This window comes from Mirounga leonina, unplaced genomic scaffold (genome assembly GCF_011800145.1).
Source record: "Mirounga leonina isolate KUSES-001 unplaced genomic scaffold, KU_Mleo_1.0 Mir_154, whole genome shotgun sequence".
NCBI lineage: Eukaryota > Metazoa > Chordata > Mammalia > Carnivora > Phocidae > Mirounga > Mirounga leonina.
This window is the reverse complement of record NW_023270389.1, coordinates 49,320,639-49,338,479: the sequence shown is the minus strand read 5'-3', so window position 1 is coordinate 49,338,479 and position 17,841 is coordinate 49,320,639. Positions and strand designations below refer to the sequence as shown.

At 49.2% G+C, this 17,841-nt stretch overlaps 1 protein-coding gene across 1 annotated transcript in view; it reads left to right on the top strand.

Moving 5' to 3' along the window:
* The window catches only part of BRINP2 (BMP/retinoic acid inducible neural specific 2), a 50,602-nt gene extending 37,482 nt beyond the window's left edge, over positions 1-13,120 (top strand). Inside the window, exons 4-7 of the mRNA XM_035010735.1 lie at positions 3,838-3,943; positions 6,555-6,791; positions 9,385-9,607; positions 11,240-13,120. Coding sequence (XP_034866626.1) covers positions 3,838-3,943; positions 6,555-6,791; positions 9,385-9,607; positions 11,240-12,356 — 1,683 coding nt within the window. The 3' untranslated portion in view covers positions 12,357-13,120. The remainder of the gene's footprint in view (positions 1-3,837; positions 3,944-6,554; positions 6,792-9,384; positions 9,608-11,239) is intronic.
* Positions 13,121-17,841: the final 4,721 nt, after the last annotated feature.

The following is a 17,841-nucleotide window of genomic DNA, read 5'->3' as shown; positions in this document are numbered from 1 at the left end:
CCCCCTCCAGAGACTCTGGGACTCTCATCGCTTGGGGGAAGGGTCTTCAGGCATCCGGCTTATCAAACCAGTGCCCAGGCAATATCTATAAGAGGACCCTCTCCAGGTCCTGTTTTCCTTCCCATCTCCTCATCTCTCTAAGAAGGACAGAGGTGGCTCAAAGCAGAATGGCAGTGGAGAGAGCCGTGACTTTGGGATCTAGCGTCATCTGAGTGAGCCTTCGTCATTCCTGGAGATCTGGCTCGGCTCCTTCCCTCTACGGAAATGGGCATGGGGATCATAGTCTTCGTCTCTTCCTCATTCCTGTCCTCGTGCCACAATTGACAAAGGGAAGCTACCCACAGCCTCTCCATGACTTACCTAATTGATTGTCCTCTGGTGGAACTGACCTTTGGGAACAGCAAAGTCAAGGTCAGAAAACAGCATCAGGGCCAGCCCGGAATGCTGCATAAGATGGTGCTGGTGGTGGGGAAGCAGCAGGATTGGTGGTATGCAGGTAGGGATTGTGGGGGGATAAAGGAGAGGAGAGTGGCTGTTCGCTGTTCTCCTCCTTGGCGGGTCATCCTACTCCTCCATACGGCATGTAGCTCCCTCCCTGCCTGGACCCGCTGCTGGTGAGCAACCAACTCAGGCCTGGGTGGGAGGATGGCAAAGCCAGTGCAGAGCTCCATGACTGTGTGGTGGCCAGCTTACCTGGAGGCGGGGAAAGGCCAGTGGCCTAAATACCATCCCACCCACTATCTCACCCACCATTCCACTGTGCCCTTCAGTCCAGCCCACTCCAGAAGAGCTGGGCCAGTCCTCGGCCATGGCTCCTCTCACAGACATTTTCCCTTGAAGGAAGCCTGGCCCTGCCTTCCCACTGCAGGGTGACCACGAGCCCATCATTCACTCACTCAATACGGAGTCATTGTTCAGCAACCAGTGCCCACCTGTGCAGGGAGGCAGGCCCACATGTAACAGCCCAAACGCTGGGATTATAGAAATATGTTTCTAAACTTCTGATGGCAATGACTGTGCCTTACTCATGGTGAGTTCTGGCTGCTCCTTGCATAGTTAAATGAATAAACGAGAGAGTGAAAGAAGGTGTGCATGAGTTGAATGAATCCTAGCCCTGCAGGTAACTAGATGTGTGACCTTGAATAAATCGTTTCACCTGTCTGGCCAAGGTCTCCTCATCTGTAATATTAGGATACTGTGGTCTCAGGTCTATACAATTTGTTTTGCCCAGTGTTCACATTCTGAAGAGAGGGCAGATCGCAACTATTTTGGATGAACTGCTCTGTTTATACTTGTTTTTAGAAGTGATGTCATCCAGAGGGGTTTGAGTCACTTTATTTTCTGTAGTCCTTTGACGTGCCCTCACAGGAGACAGGAGGAACACTGATGAGACTGAGGATTCAAACACTAAAATCCTGTTTTAGCTACTCACAGCTCTGTGACCTCGGGCACCGTAACTCTCTGAACCTTGGTTTCCTTCTTCGGAGCGTGATAGTAGTGAGACTTGTCTCAGAGTTTCTGTGAAGGTTAAATGGGATGACATTGGAGGATGAACTTGCAACTGTAGAGAGGTCGTTCCTGCCCCTGTCGTGCTCTTGGTCCCATTCTTTATTCGGGCTGGGTTTGGCTGCTTTTCGTGTACTGTCAACAAACCAATTAGCGCACAATTATTTTCCCTTTCTGAAAGCTTATGTGAGATGCTCTTTGAATGTGTGCACCTTCCATTACCTCTATGGGCCCTTTTTGTCATCTGCCAAAGCTGCCCCTTGGTCTTTGTAATCACCTCTTTTTCTCCTAATTCTCTCCCCCTTCCCCTCCATTCCTATTCATCCTTCATGGCTCAACTCCATGAAGCCTTCTCAGACTACCTTAAGTCACGAGGATCTCTCCCGTCTCCCTACTGTATTTCTAGTCAGTGTCAAACCATACTTCATTTAATTACTCTGTTCCATGAGTAATTTTTAAGACTAAAAATCCTAGGGGCGACTGGGTGGCTCAGTTGGTTGGACGACTGCCTTCGGCTCAGGTCATGATCCTGGAGTCCCGGGATCGAGTCCCGCATCAGGCTCCCTGCTCAGCGGGGGGTCTGCTTCTCCCTCTGATCCCCTTCCCTCTCATGCTCTCTGTCTCTCATTCTCTCTCTCTCAAATAAATAAATAAAATCTTAAAAAAAAAAAAAGACTAAAAATCCTAAATTCTCTTTAAAAATGTCATTTCTACTTTGCTCTTCACCTGGTGACTTCCCGCTGGTAACCTGCAGGGTGCTGGGCCTTTTCACTCCACATGCTCAAGCCCGTGTGTTGTAGCTCACACTGCCCCTTGTCCTTGTTCTCAGAGTACCTTCCTTCCCTTCTCTTCCTGGCCGCTTCTACTTCTCTTTATTATTTATTTCATTTTACTTTTTATTTTATTTTATTTTAATTCCAGTATACTTAACATGCAGTGTTATATTACTTCCAGGTGTACAATACAGTGATTCAATAAGATGTCTACTTACCTTGAAGGACCAGCTCAGTTGAGCCTCCTCTGCTGCTGCTTCCCCTGTGTTCCCTTTGTTTAGGGCTCTGTTTGCCTCAGTGCGCATTGACACCTGGCTTCTGCTCGGCTTGGATGCATCTCCACCAGTTGCATATGCACCTGCCTTCCCCACAGGGTGCAATTTCCTGGAGGACACAGCACGTAACTTGCGCATCTCCGCTCACCTCTCCACCCCCCAACGCCAGGGACATATTACACATGCTCTAAGTTATTGAGTATCTACTATGTGCCAGGCGCTGCATTCATCGTTGTTGACAACATGGTGAACAAAATAAATATGAGCCTAGCTCCGTGGAGCCTTTAGTGTGTGGAGGACCTAGAATTGAACCACATCTTTACGGAAAAGAATGGAAAACTGCAACTTTTATGCCTGCTGCAGAGCAGAGGTGCCTGGAACCAGGAGAGGTCAGAGGTATCAGGGCCGACTCCTTGAAGAACTCCAGGAAAGGTGCTCTATGAATGTGTGATGAATTGTACGGAATTGAACAGTGGCTGCTCAATAAATACTCGTTGATTGGTTGATTGATTGTTGGCAAAGCTTTCAGAGATCCTGAGAATAAAGGGCCGCGGATCCCCATCATTCTTATTGGGGAATTATTTTAGTGCATTTAAAGCTCCCCATTTTTCATCTTATACTTTAAAAACATCAGGGAAAAATGGATAGGCAAACTTTATAATATTTTAAAATGATTCTGTGGTGTTTTGGAATATTACATGGCTATAAGAGTTTATGTATATTTAATATACATATTAAAATATGCAGTAAGCCCATGGCTGATTTTCTCTAAGGACGTCTCAGTGCCGAGGTGGGACTTAAATGTTTAATACTAATAATAATACTCATAACTCATATTTCTCTAGTGCTTTTCATCTTCGGGATCCCTAAAGCCTGAGAGTACCACGTCAAGTGATGCAGCTGGGCTCGCCAGCCGGCTGACAATGCCCACATCTGGCCTCCTGTCTCCTTCTGTGGGAGGAGAAGGGGGGCACTCAGGCTTAGAGGTCCAGCTTCCTCTGCCTACGTTGAAGTTTCTCTTCCCAGAGGCAAATTCCCTCCGGCTCCCTCGGAAAGACTCACACTGTGTACAACCTACCATTGGTCGCCCTCCACCACCGACCACTCACTGTGTTAGAACAAGGAAGGAAGGGGGCTTCATGCCCCCGGGGAAGGGAGACACATGCACTCTTGGGCTGGTCAAGGACAGGACACGGGGCCTGAGATCGGAGGGCTGGAGAGGGATGTGCCTAGGGGTGGTCTCCACTTGGTAGCTAAATCCACACCGTGCCCTCCTTCTCCAGGTCACGGAGACCAGGACCGGCCCTCTGGGCTGCAGCAACTACGACAACCTGGACTCGGTCAGCTCTGTCCTGGTACAGAGTCCGGAGAACAAAGTGCAGTTGCTCGGTAAGCCGTCCTGTGATGGGATGGGTTGTCAATACCTTTCACACCTGCTGAGAAGCTTGGATCACCAAGGAGCAGGAAAAAGTCCTAGGTGCCTCATTTGGCTAAACCCTTCGGAAGACCAGAACCACCAGGAGTTCTGGGACCTGTATGGAACAACTTTCCCTCATTCTTTTGGGAAATTTTCTGACATGGTTTATCCTGCCCCCAAGACCATTGTTTATACCACTCAACACCCACACCCTCCCACATGGTAGTCCCCCCCAAGACCTCTGTCACTATCCTACAGCAATACCACATCCATACCTTGGCCTAGTTTGATGATCTCCTTTGTTGCCCAAAGAACCCTCTGCTTTGTCCTACGGACACATTGGGGAATAGCTAGCCTTTGCAGAGTGGTTATAGGGCCACCACCTCTAGCTCAGCTGAGAGCTTTACAAACTGTGGGGTCACTGGTTACCCTGAGAGTGGTCCCTACTTTCTGTGATTAGTGTCATCTCCCATGGGAGATCAAAGCCAGGAGAACAGTTTGAGAGGAACGGGAGCCCCCACTGCAGACAGAACTGAACAGAACAGGCTTGCAAACAGGAAAGCAAAAAGACGGGGGTGGCACGAGGCCCAGAGGATGGGAGGTTCAGGGGAGGCGCCCAGCTCCGACTGCCTGTCCCCCAAGCATCCTGGGGCAGGGCTATGTGAACTGATTCAAACAGAGCTGTTTGGCAATGGGAAAAGTTCATTTTTCTTAAGACCTAACTGAATTGGACTCTGTTTAACATATTATTGTCTTGGTATTATAAAATCAATAGCCCTCACCCAGGATCTACGATTACAAATTCCAGGCAACCTGAGCCAGATGCAACCCATCAGCGCTTTCGGAATCTAAGGAGTATATAATAAAAAGGAGTAAAAGACTCCTTTCTTTAGAGCCCCCTTATGCAGTTAGCATCCCTCTTCTCCTGTGTCCCTCAATGGGCTGGGTTTGTGTCTGGAAATTAGCGATGAGTGAAGTTCGGAATGTCTGGTGGTTCATTTGGAATAGTTTATGCCATTTAATTTTATAGCCCATCACTCATGCAGACATTGCTCGGGGTACTTATTTTATAGCAATGGGAAATGTTATGGTGAGGAGGAGGGAGGGAGTGGGGGAGGTGAAGAGAAAGGACTTGGAAGGGCGTGTGTCGAAAGCAAGCGTGTGGACAGGGTATGTGGGGTGGGCTGCTCAAGTGCCAACTGTGGGCACAGCATCAAGAAAGGAGAATTTAAGAGCAGTTCAGAATAGGAGGCGGCTCTCGAACAAGAACAATGAACATCCACTGCTGCTGTAGTTCTGAGTGAGGTTCTGAGGTCTGCTGAGACTAGGATACATACTTTGTGCTCTCTGATTCCCGCCAAGGACAAGGTCAAGGGTGTGACAATAAAGAGCTGGCAGATATTTGAGGAGAGGGGAGCTCATCGTATCCAGAAGTTCTCCTGTCCCTCACCCTCCTGGCACAGTCTCTCACAATGTCCCTACTGGGGGAGCCTCTTGCAGGTATGACCTCGAACCTGGCCCAGGCTGCCTCCAAAGGCATGCCTGTCCTTCATCTCTTGATATGCTTCCAACAGCCACCCTGTGTGGCTTGAAGCTGAATCGGGAGTATATTCTGCTACTGGTAAACTAATATCCACCACAGTTGGGTAGGAAAACTGAAGCTTGGAGCAATTTAGTGGATTATATCCAAGATCAGAGGCAGCTAATTAGAAAAGAGAGCTGAGAGCCATTCATACCTGCCCAGGTCTGACTGAACTTAGGATGCCTACCAACATCTAACTTTCAAATCTCCTTAAGAGTTAAAGCGTATTGAGACAGGCAGCTAGTCCCAGTGACGCAGTATGACCTGATGGTACCACGGACAGGGTCTGACACCAAGCCAACCTCACTAGCACTGTGACTTGGGCAGGTCACTGTGGCCACTGGGCTCAGATTTCCTCACCTAGAGGAGCCTCAGTATGCCCAGGATGTTACCTGTGATCATATTTGCAAAGTACTTGGTGCGGTGCCTGGCCGCTGCGTACCAGCAACACCTGTCCCACTTCCTAACCAGAGCAGCCTCCTTGGTCATCAGGGCTGGGGTGGGAGGCCCGGGAGGGGGTTCAGCATAACATCTTCGGATGGATGTCTGCTGCTCAGCTCAGTGAAGCCACAACCAGGATGGCAATCAGAAGCAGAGCGAAAAGCCCACTGAGCCTTGATTCCTCCCCCATGAGGGCTGTAAGCTCTTCTTTTATCTGAAACACCTTCCCGTTTCTATCCTAGAAATGCTGATGCATAGCCATAAGGCCCTGCGTCTGACGCGCGTGCTCTCAATTTGGCGGATGTGAGGGGTTCGACTAAGCCTTGGGCTTTGATGCTCCTCATCTGCATTTTCAGATGCTCTCCCACCTGTCATGGAGGCAGTGTAACCCTTTTTATCCAACCAGCTCCACAGGGTCAGGCCCTGGGGTGACCAACCATTCTTGGGCCCAGAATGCACAAGTTTGCAGAACCCCAGCTGGGGATCCTGCAGCCTTGAGTGTGGGAAACCGAGTCCCCACTGGTCCTACCCCACAGTTCCCTGACACGTCCTTCCCCTAGGCCTGCAGGTGCTGCTGCCTGAGTACCTGCGTGAGCGCTTTGTGGCCGCGGCGCTCAGCTACATCACGTGCAGCTCCGAGGGCGAGCTTGTCTGCAGGGGGAATGACTGCTGGTGCAAGTGCAGCCTCACCTTCCCAGAATGCAACTGTCCCGACGCTGACATCCAGGCCATGGAGGACAGCCTGCTGCAGATCCGGGACTCTTGGGTGACCCACAACCGGCAGTTTGAGGAATCAGGTGAGCAGTCGGCTGGCCTACATTTCCTCCCTAGCGTTGGCGAATAGCCGGGAGGTGCAGGACTAGAATGTGGGAACTCAGCGTGGACCGTGGCTCATCCACTTCCTGTCTCCGTGACCCCTAGCAGGTTATATCACCACCTCAACTCTTGAGTGGTTATCTTTTGTTGTCGAGGCAAATGGACATAACCCCTACCAAAGAGATGTGTTTTAAGGACTTAGGAAGTTCAGGTGAACATATTTAAGGGCGTAGGACTTGCCTGTGCACGGTGCCTGCACATAAGGTGCACAAGGAATATTTGTTGAATGAATGAAGTACATAGAATAGTTCTAGGAGGCACCCAGTACATGCTGATTATGGCTTGTTGCGGGTATAACGAATATCAATGTTACCTTGAGATGTAGATTCAGGACTTGGTTTTGAATCCTTGCTCTGGGTATGCTTTGAACGTCTGTGTCCCCCAAAATTCATATGGAAAATATAATGCCCAGGGAGGTGGGGCCTCTGGGAGGTGATAAGGGATTAGTGCTCTTACAAAAGAGGCCCCAGAAAGATCCCTCTCTGCTTCTGCCACATGAAGACATAGCCAAGAGTTAGCCCTACGTGACTGGGAAGAGGGCCTTCACCAGAACCTGATCGTGCTGGCGTCTTGATCTTAGACTCCCAGCTTCTTGAACTGTGAGAAATAAATTGCTGTTTATCAGCCACCCAGTGTGTGGCATTTTCTGAGAGCAACCTCCAAAGACTAAGACACACTGTTACTGACCGGTTTTATGACCTCTGTTAAGCATGCAGCTTCACAATACCCCCATTTCCTCATCTGTAAAAGAGGGAAAGTGATCATAATGGGTGGATGGAAGGCTCATGTGGGATAGTGTAGATAAAATTAATGTATAAATAACTCTGGTACATTCATACATTTCAACACTAAATGAGTGTTGGGTAAAACAAAGCAAAATGAAAAAGCTTATATATTATACACATTATATCAATATAATACTATAATATGTATTAAATATAAGACGTATGTAGCACTATTTTTTGATGCTTAAAAACATACTAGCCAATACTTAATATTTTTACAGATAAATACGTTTGCAGAAAATGTGAAGAAATATATGATAATGATAAAACATCCAAGAGAGTGGTTACATTGATATGGAGAGAGGTGGGAAGTTTAGGGCCTTCGATTATATATTTTCTTTGCCTTATTTCTCAAAAAACAAAACGAAACAGAACAAAAGACTGAAGCCAATATGGCAAAATGGCCAAATCTAGGTGGTGGGCACATGGAAGTTTATCCTGTTATTCCCTGTGCTCTTTTGTGAGCTTGAATGTTTTAGGAAAAGAAGTATGAGGGGCAACCTGGGTGGCTCAGTCAGTTAAGCGTCTGACTCTTGATTTCAGCTCAGGTCATGATCTCAGGATGGTGAGATCGAGCCCCATGTTGGGCTCTCTGCATTGGGCCTGGAGCCTGCTTGGGATTCTCTCTCTGCCTCTCTCTGTCTCTTAAGAAAAAATAATAAAATAAAAAGAACTATGTACATGCTAGTTGTTAATGTCATCACTAGGTATGATTCTCCGACCACTGGGGAAGGGGAAGAGAGGGATGAATACCAGGTGCTTGAGAAGTGAGAATGAGCTGAGGCCCCAGGCATTGTCATTTCAAGTCCTAGACATAGCAGTTAGTTGTGAAGAAATTGCAGTCCCTACAACCCCAGCTGCGCTGGAGTTGTGATGGTAGGACATGTTCAGTGCTGCTTCCTGTGGGACATGACGTCGGGCTCTCACCACCATGAGTTATTTACTCCTAATGAGTAAATGAGGGCTATCTGGCCCCCCCGCCAGGAGACGGTGGCCACAGGTCCCAAGTAAAAGCAGGTCTGAGCATGAATTCAGCAAACATGCTGTGCCCAGGAAGCTCCGAGAACTCAGACGTGCAGTAGGCACCAAGAACCAGGGAGCATCTTGCTTCTGGGTTAGCCATAGGAAAGAATGGGAATCTGCCAAGAGTTGAAGCTTGAAAGAGACGAAGGGTGTTCCCAAGTCCGAGAGGAGGATGTGGACGGGAGAGGCTGGGCTCAGGGACTGATAGTTTTCTAAGAAGCTTTCTGAGCTGGGCGCTCAGTCTCCCTGTGTCCACAGTACCCGCTGGGCACTGTTCCCTTGGTGGCTGCCCTACACCTTCCCCAGGGTGTCTGTGGTGTGACTGAAGAGGACTGAACTATGGTAGTTGAGAATGATGTAGAAGGAGTCACAAAGGGAGAAGTGGTGCATCCCAAGGTGCTCGGCAAAAGCAGCCCCTCTGGCCTGCTTGGGCAGTGACAGAAATCGGGCTTGAAATTCAGAAGCCTATTAGGGACAGGAAAGAGAGAAAAGAATCCTAAAGCTATAGTTTATGGTATGTTAATTATTTTCCAAATAAAGCTGTTGAAAAAGAAATATATAAAAGGGCCTGGGAGAGGGGATGAGAAGCCTCCTTCCTCGGGCAGGGACTCGCCGGGGCCGGCTGGGTCTGGGGGGTGCCTTCCTGCCCCCCGCCCCAGGGTCTGCATGACGCCCCCTGAGCTCAGCTCTGTGTCCTTGCCCACAGAGGAATTCCAGGCCCTGCTGAAAAGGCTGCCCGATGACCGGTTCCTCAACTCCACGGCCGTCTCCCAGTTCTGGGCCATGGACACCAGCCTTCAGCACCGCTACCAGCAGCTGGGAACCAGCCTGAAACTGCTGTTCAAGAAGACCCATCGGATTGTCCGCCGGCTCTTCAACCTCTGCAAGCGTTGCCACCGGCAGCCTCGCTTCCGCCTGCCCAAGGAGAGGTGAGCTCCCCTGCCCCCGGGGGCCGGGGCTCGGCGCCTTCCGCCACAGCTGCTGAGGCTGGGGGAGGGCCCTCTGTCCAGCGAGGTGGATCTGGTCGTGGGGACCCACGTGAGGCCTTTGAGATTCCCCTGCTGTCTGCACCCCCTTGTGTGTCCTGCTCAATTACGACTTGTGTCTGAAGTGAAAGAGAGGAAACAGAGAGAGGCTAATTTTACTTCTATATAAATTATGGTGGATTCCAATGTTGTTCTAATAATACTCCAATTCTCACCCATTTCTATTTTAAGGCGTTTTTTTAGGAAAGAAAGGGGTGGAGTTGAAGCTCACCCTCCAACTGCATACGGTGAGAATGCATGCAGTGGGTTGCCTCAGACAAGTGACTGCTCTCGGTCACGGAAGGGAAGGAAGGCGAGGCCCCGCTGCCTCGAGAGCAGAGCGGGGCTGTCCAGTCGGAGACACTCCCTCATCCATCCCCTCCAGTGCCCGCTGATTCAACAAGTGCACACTGCATATCCTAATTTTAAGCAGTGTGTGTGTGTCGGGGAGATGGGTATTTGTTCATTGAGAGGATCTAATAAATATCCAGAAACATAAAAACTGTAAAATTTTAACTATGAGGCAGCCACTTAAATTCACATTCGTGGAACATAAATCAGAGACATGGTCTAGTAAAAAGCAAGAGCCAGAGAGAAAAGCCACCGTGGAGAAGGAAGTCTTGGCCAGATTGTGTGCGAGAGATGGAAGTGGTGCACCGAGGCGTGGAGCCTTGCAGGGCAGGGGAGCGGCCTCACAACCCAGGGATGCAGCTCTCACTGAGGCACCGGCAAGAAGGGAAGCCTGAGTGGAGAGCTCAGACCAGCAGGGGCTCTTGAGAGGGGTTCCTTTTTGTTTTTTTCGACAAATCACTCTGAAGTGCTCACCTGGTTTCTGAGAATATGCTGGCAAATCACACAGCGTCCCTGCTCTCGTGGCACTTGCCGAGAAGCCACGTAACCCATAACCAATAATGTCCCATCCTGATCCTTGCCGTGGATTACAGAAAAACAGAGCGATGTGACAGAGAGTGACCGGGTGGTTCTTTTGAGAAGGGTGTCACGGAAGACCTCTTTGAGGAGGTATCCGAGGGGCTGAGATGTAAATCTGAAGAGGGAGCCAGCCATAGGAAATTCCTGTTCTTGGTGGCAGAGTGACAGAAGCAGAGGGAATAGAAAGGACAGGGACGGAGAAGTGGGAAAGAAACTGATGGGACGCTGGGAAGGGGGGAGTTCCAGTTGTCCGACAAGCTCAAAGGCTGAAAACTACAGGAGGGGTTTTGATACAGAGGCTATGGGAAATCTTCTGTAGGCTGTGGAATAAGCAAAGGAGGTGGTACTGGGGAGGGATGAGGCTGGCTGCTTCCAGTGCAAGTTTGATGTCAAGCGTTTCTGGTGTTGATCCATCAGACGCTGAGCTCCGGGCCTGACTCAGTCATTCCAAAGTGGTGCAGTAGGGGTTTCTGTCATTCAGAGAACTTGAGGCTTTTATCTTTCTCATTACCTTCCCTGCCTATTAGTCAATCTCCTCCTACCCTCAGGGGGGACGGCAATGTGTTTCCTCGGACTCGTTATTCATTTCTACCTCCCTTCCCGAAGGTCCTTGTCCTACTGGTGGAACCGAGTCCAGTCCCTCCTCTACTGCGGAGAAAGCACCTTCCCTGGCACCTTCCTGGAACAGAGCCACGGCTGCACCTGCCCCTACGACCAGTCCTCCTGCCAGGGCCCCATCCCGTGTGCCTTGGGGGAAGGGCCCGCCTGCGCCCACTGTGCCCCTGACAACAGCACGCGCTGCGGGGCCTGTAACCCAGGCTATGTGCTGGCCCAGGGGTTGTGCCGGCCAGAGGTGGCCGAGTCCCTGGAGAACTTTCTGGGGCTGGAGACAGACCTGCAGGACCTGGAGCTGAAGTACTTGCTGCAGAAGCGGGACAGCCGCATCGAGGTGCACTCCATCTTCATCAGCAATGACATGCGCCTGGGCAGCTGGTTCGACCCTTCCTGGAGGAAGCGCATGCTGCTCACCCTCAAGAGCAACAAGTACAAGCCGGGGCTGGTGCACGTGATGCTGGCCCTGTCCCTGCAGATCTGCCTCACCAAGAACAGCACCCTGGAGCCTGTCATGGCCATCTACGTCAACCCGTTTGGGGGCAGCCACTCTGAGAGCTGGTTCATGCCCGTGAGTGAGGGCAGCTTCCCTGACTGGGAGAGGACTAACGTGGACGCGGCCGCCCAGTGCCAAAACTGGACTATCACCTTGGGAAACAGGTGGAAGACCTTCTTTGAGACAGTCCATGTTTACCTCCGGAGCCGAATCAAGTCCCTGGATGACAGCTCCAATGAGACAATCTACTACGAGCCCCTAGAGATGACCGATCCCTCCAAGAACTTAGGATACATGAAAATCAACACCTTGCAGGTCTTTGGCTACAGCCTCCCCTTTGACCCGGATGCCATCCGGGACTTAATTCTCCAGTTAGACTACCCATACACTCAAGGTTCCCAGGACTCTGCCCTCTTGCAGCTCATAGAGCTTAGGGACCGGGTAAACCAGCTTTCTCCACCCGGCAAAGTCCGGCTTGACCTTTTCTCCTGCTTGCTCCGGCATCGGCTCAAGTTGGCCAACAATGAGGTGGGCAGGATCCAGTCCTCCCTGAGGGCTTTCAATTCCAAGCTGCCAAACCCCGTGGAGTATGAGACAGGCAAACTCTGTAGCTAATGGGGGCCCCGCTCCAGTGCTGGGCAGGGAGGCGGTCCAGGGTGACCCGTGAATCCAGGGTGCAGAGATCATCCGAGCCCTCACCTTAGTGCCAACAGGGTTCTCCCCTGAGACTTGCAGCACCCAGCAGACGGGACTCCAGGAGTTGGACTGAAGCAGGCAGGACAGAAAGAAACCGCCACTGCCCACGTGCACACACTCGCCGTGTGCGTGCATGTGCACGCGCATGCGCACACACGCACACGCTGTCACTCACACAGGGAGGCTACAACTCAGCAGCCTCAAATCTGTAAAGTCGGTGCTTTCAAATGAACGCAGTCGAAGGAGAGGAGCTAAGGGAGAGATTAAGCAAAAGAACCAGCCAAACCATGAGAAAATAAATCCTGAAAAGTGATTCTTATTCAAGAAAGCAAGAGGGGGCTTCTGTAGGAACAGAAGCGCTCTTCCTCCCCCTCCGTGGAGTCACTTTTGTATTCTTTTTAACCCGATTTCTTAAAATGGCGTTGTTTCGTGATGCCCCACGTTGGTTCTTACTTTTTGTATGCTGCCTCGGCTGCGCCCTCCCAGACACTGACTGCTTCGCAAGCCGGCTCCCCCGAGAAACTCAAGGTGACACCGACAGAGGACCGCAAGGGCAGGCAGGCAGGCTTGCTCTGCGCCCCACCCCTCACTCCCCCCGGCCCCCTTGCTTCCTCAGCCTCCCCACTTTGCCCCATCTTCCCCTCGTGGTCCAGCCGGGGCTCCTCTTGCAACAGCGCCTGTGCTGTCCAGGAAAGCAGCTCTGTCAAGTTAGAAAGAGACGATGTATAGGGAAATGTTTTTTTAAAAACAAAACAAAAATATTTATTTTGTGATTGTTTTCTTTGTCAATCTGCTCCAGCCACATGAACATATGAGTAAAAGTTTACCTGGTTTAATATATTTTCTTAAAAGGCCTTTTTTAGGGGAAAAATGAGAGAGAAAAAGAGGAAAAAAAAGAGTATAGCTCCCTGGGCTGCCTGGATTTTTTTTTTTTTTTAATTGCTCTGTGTGTGATACGTGGGCATTCATGGATAGTGGATATTGCTGTGGGGGAGGGTGGTTGATTATGCTTTCACAAGTGAATGATGTCTGGCTAGACTGGGTGTGTGTGTGTGTGTGTGTGCGTGTGTGCCTGTGTGTATGTGGGAGTTGTTCAATGAGGAATGGAGTGAGGCGGAACTCTCCCAGAGTTACCTGGGTACCCGCCCCACCCCCGCCCCTTTCCCCAGGCATGAGAACTAACACAGGTCCTACAACCAGGGTTTCCCACTATCAGGAGAGTGGCGTCAAAGTCCCTGCAGACAAGGGGAACTGCAGGCTTTGTGCTGGGCAAATGCCTGCTAACTGGGGGCTCCTTTTTGCCGACGCTGCTGCGGACATCAGGAGTTTCCCGTACTCTCTGATTACCACTTTTGCAGCCTAAAAAGCAGGTGGAACATACACCACACAGAATAAGGCATCATTCTCACCATAGTGCCTCCCTCGGGTAGTCTGAGGAGCATTTCACGGCAAATCTCTTGGAGAACCACTTCCCTGTCTATTCTCCACAGGCTCCGAGTACAATGTGGAGGCATGATGACCCCCATTTTCTTCAGGCAGAAGTCACCACATACATACTAAGTACTCCATTCCCAACCTGGGCTATATCTCAGCCGGTACATAATGAACTGGGAGACGGAAAGGATGGTCATGTCTACATGCCCAAGAGCCTTCTATGTTTATTGTTGCCTAGAGAAGAATTCAGCATCCTATTTAATCATGGCACCATATTTCAACCCACAAGGACCTGAAATCCTTGGTAGATAAGCAGCCTCCAGCATTTCTTTCTTCACAATTCCCCTGAAGCCTTCTAGGGTAGAAATCCAGAGTGATGGGAGGATCTAGGGGTGGATGCAGGTGGTGGCTGTCTATCTCTACTCAGCCACTGCTTGCTTTGGGGAATTTATACCAAGTCACTCATCTGTGGAAGATGGAACCAGCAGACATCATCTTCATCAGTGGGGTATTGACGGGCCAGAGGAGTGTGCTGTTGTGGGGAAGGGGGTTGCAAGGGGTGGGAAGGCATTGCTACTTTCCAGTGATGGGGTTTGAGAGGTGTAAGATAGATATCAGAGTCTGAATTTAGCACTGACTCTGCATGTCTACATGCTGTAGGATTGGGTGGGCACAGACTCTCACCCATGAATTAAAGGCACACCATGCACAACAACATTCAGAGTGAGGAGGAAAGCAATTGAGAAGGTGCTGTGCACAAAGTCAGCAGCGTACACCTTCAGTGGCATAAAGATAATTGCCCTGGTGAGAACTGAGTCAGTATGTGAGGGCTCACATCTTACCTGGGTCAGTGCCACAGTGGAGGGGTGGGAAACCTCAGTTGTCAAAGTCTCTGACTCAGACCAGACTGGGGGGAAAAGCATGCCTATTATAGAGTTGTGCTTCTTAAGAAGGGTGTTGTGTCTTCTTATCGCAGACTCCTTGTCTTAGGAAGGCTCTGGGAAGATGATGGTGTGATGTATTAAGGCTTTAGAAATACATGCACCCAGTTACAAAGATTTTCACTTCTTGCCTGCTCGAAGGCTTAAACCACAGAGCTGAGTGTATCAAGTCCATTTAAAAGCACTATTAAATATTAGTAAATATTTAGGAGTGCCCTTGTGAGCCCAGAGGCAAGTACCATATTGATAGAAGGCCTAAAAGACATTATTAATTAATCACAGTAGAAGAAATGTTTATATTTGACCTACTCATCTGTTATTTGTGATGGATGCTGACTCTTCTGTTCTGAGACAGTGATGGGGTGTCTGGTATACCAGAGCTTGGGTCAAAGTAACAGACCAAAGATTTTGCTTCTGGAAAGCAGGTGAGAGAAGAGAGGGGGTGTGGACGGGGTAAAGGATGGGCAGGCAAGATTCCTTAAGAGGTTTTTAAAGGCTTGAAACCATGGATTCAGCATAGAGTTTCTCAGAAAGCTAGGCTAAGAAATGCCACAATGTGAAAAGGCTGTGCCTAGTCAAAACTGTCACCTTGAAAGTCTAAATAAATCAGAAGATGTGAACAACCTATACTTATACACAGTTGAAAATAAAGAATTGTCATTAATTAATTAGTACTGGGCTGTCAATGTTGGTGAACTCAATGTAGAATTAAGAGCCAAATCACAGTTCAGTTATTGGATATAACAATCAGGAATCCAAGCTTTAATTGTAACCTCAAAGAACTAATACATCAAATGCTAATCTGCCCTAATGCTCGAGACTAATACCTCCAATACTAAATAACACATTTAATACCCCATGCTAATAATATAATGCTATGCTCTGTAAGCATATTTATGCATCCACAGTCAAAAAAATAAATGAAGAGCTCTTCAGATACAGGGAATCACAAAAAGTTCATATCCAATTCTTGGCTTCTTTTCACAAATATGAAAATAGTCATCGTGATGGGCAGAGCTGCCTTATGAATAGATGGAATATATTGCCTCCATAATGTCCTGCCCCAAAATATCACCTCCAAAGCCTGTGATTTCATTGTGCGGGTCTGTTCTCTTGCATATAGGAGAGATCTTTTTTTTTCCCCCCTTATATTTTGTATGAAAATTAAAATGCCCTTTGGAAGAAATAAGTCTTAGAAGTCAACCCACGGGCAAAATCGAGGATTAGATTTTTGGAGCTATAAGGTTTTTAGAGGCCATCTAGTCTACCAGTTTCTGACATGAGGGAGAAGAGGTTAGAGAACTTGCCTGAGGTTGTATCTATCAGCAGAGGAGGAAGAGCATTCTTCCTTCCCTACACCTCTCTGCCAGAGAATGACAGCTGGGACCTGGGAGATGACAGAGACCCAGTTTCAGGGCTCAGCAGTATGAGGGTGGGGAAGGGAAGACACATTTCTGGGAAGGAGTAGAGGACTTCCAAGAGGTAGAAGTATCCTCCCATCTTTTCCTGGGAGTGGATCTAGCAAAAGTAATCAGCGGTTGTAACAACTGAAAGGCAAAGGCTGAAGTCTCTCCCCTGAGAAGCTTTAAGCACGGAGTAGACATGTTTCCATCTAGGCTGGGGATAGAGGGATTGATTTGCTGATTTCCTGATAACTCTATCAGCTCAATGGCTTTTAATTACAATATCCTGGCTCCAATTGCTTGCTGTTTTCTCTACCACCAATTAGTTTGAATACCGATACAAATCTGTAACTTCTGCAAACCATCTTTGTTGTGAGGGCTAGAGATGTCTGGGTACTAACAACATGCAAAGGCTGTAGGCTGCGCTGTCCCTATGGCAAATGTATGACCTAGAGCTAGGGCCCTGGCAGAGAATAGTAACGAGGCAATACTCTGCTGCTCACTCACAGTGCTGGCTCCGTCCAGCAGTAGAGCGAGAATACAGACCAAAGGGGCCACCGAGACACACAACTTGTCCCTGGTCTGGAAGGGATAGGTTGAAAAATTCAGGTTATGTGACTGGCTATAGGCACACCCCCTTTTATTGGTTTCTTATTCTGCATCTGCCACCAGCCAGCTCTGTAACTGTGAGGAGGTCAATCCACTTCTCTGGGCCCCAGTGTGCTCCCCTGTGGACAAGGGGACTGGATTTCTTACACAGATATTAGGGGTCTTTCCACTGCTCTCCTTTTATGCCGTTCAAGGCAGTGTGGCACAGAGACAGCAGAGGCCATTAAGTCAGACAGACCTGGATTTGCATGTTGGCTCTGCACTTGCATTTAAGTGATCTTAATTCTTGATTTATCCCCTTATCTGTAACCCAAAAGCTTCATCCCCTAAGATTTCCCTAAGATTTTCTTTCCTTTCTCTTTCTGAACACTCAGCCTCTCTGCATAATTTTGCCCAATCCTTCCCAACTTCTAGAATATATATATGCTTTCAATTCCTTGAAACTCAATCCCATTTTTCTTCTTTCCCTCCTCCCTCCCTCCTTCTTCCCTCCCTCCCTTCCCTCCCTCCTTCTATCACTCCATCCTTCCCCTACCCCCTTCTTTTGGTAAGTGCCAGGCCCTAGGGTAGGTGCAGAATAGTCAAGACTCGATGTGTTTCTGGGCCGTGAAGAACTGTACAATATACTGTGGGGGATGGGGATGCATAAACAAGTCAAAGGGGGTGCATTCTCCAGTAGAGATATACAAAGCACTGGTGGTATACAGAAAGGGAGAAAATTACTCCCTGGGAGGCACTAATGACATTTGTTGTGAAACTTCTAATAACTATGGAAGCAATACCCCGGGTCTCTAGATGTTTTACACGTCAGTGGAGGGAAAGACCTCACGTACAATGTGTGTGCCCCTTCTCGGAGAGCCGAAAGGAGCAAGGGCGGCAGCAGAGCTCCCCTGAAGGCACGTATCTGGTCGGTGCCCTTCTTTATGACTCCTGAGCACCACGCCAGCACCTTATTATTCCATCCAAGGCACACTCAAGGGACGGCCGGCGGGGGTCTGTTCGGTAGAGCAGCTGTCT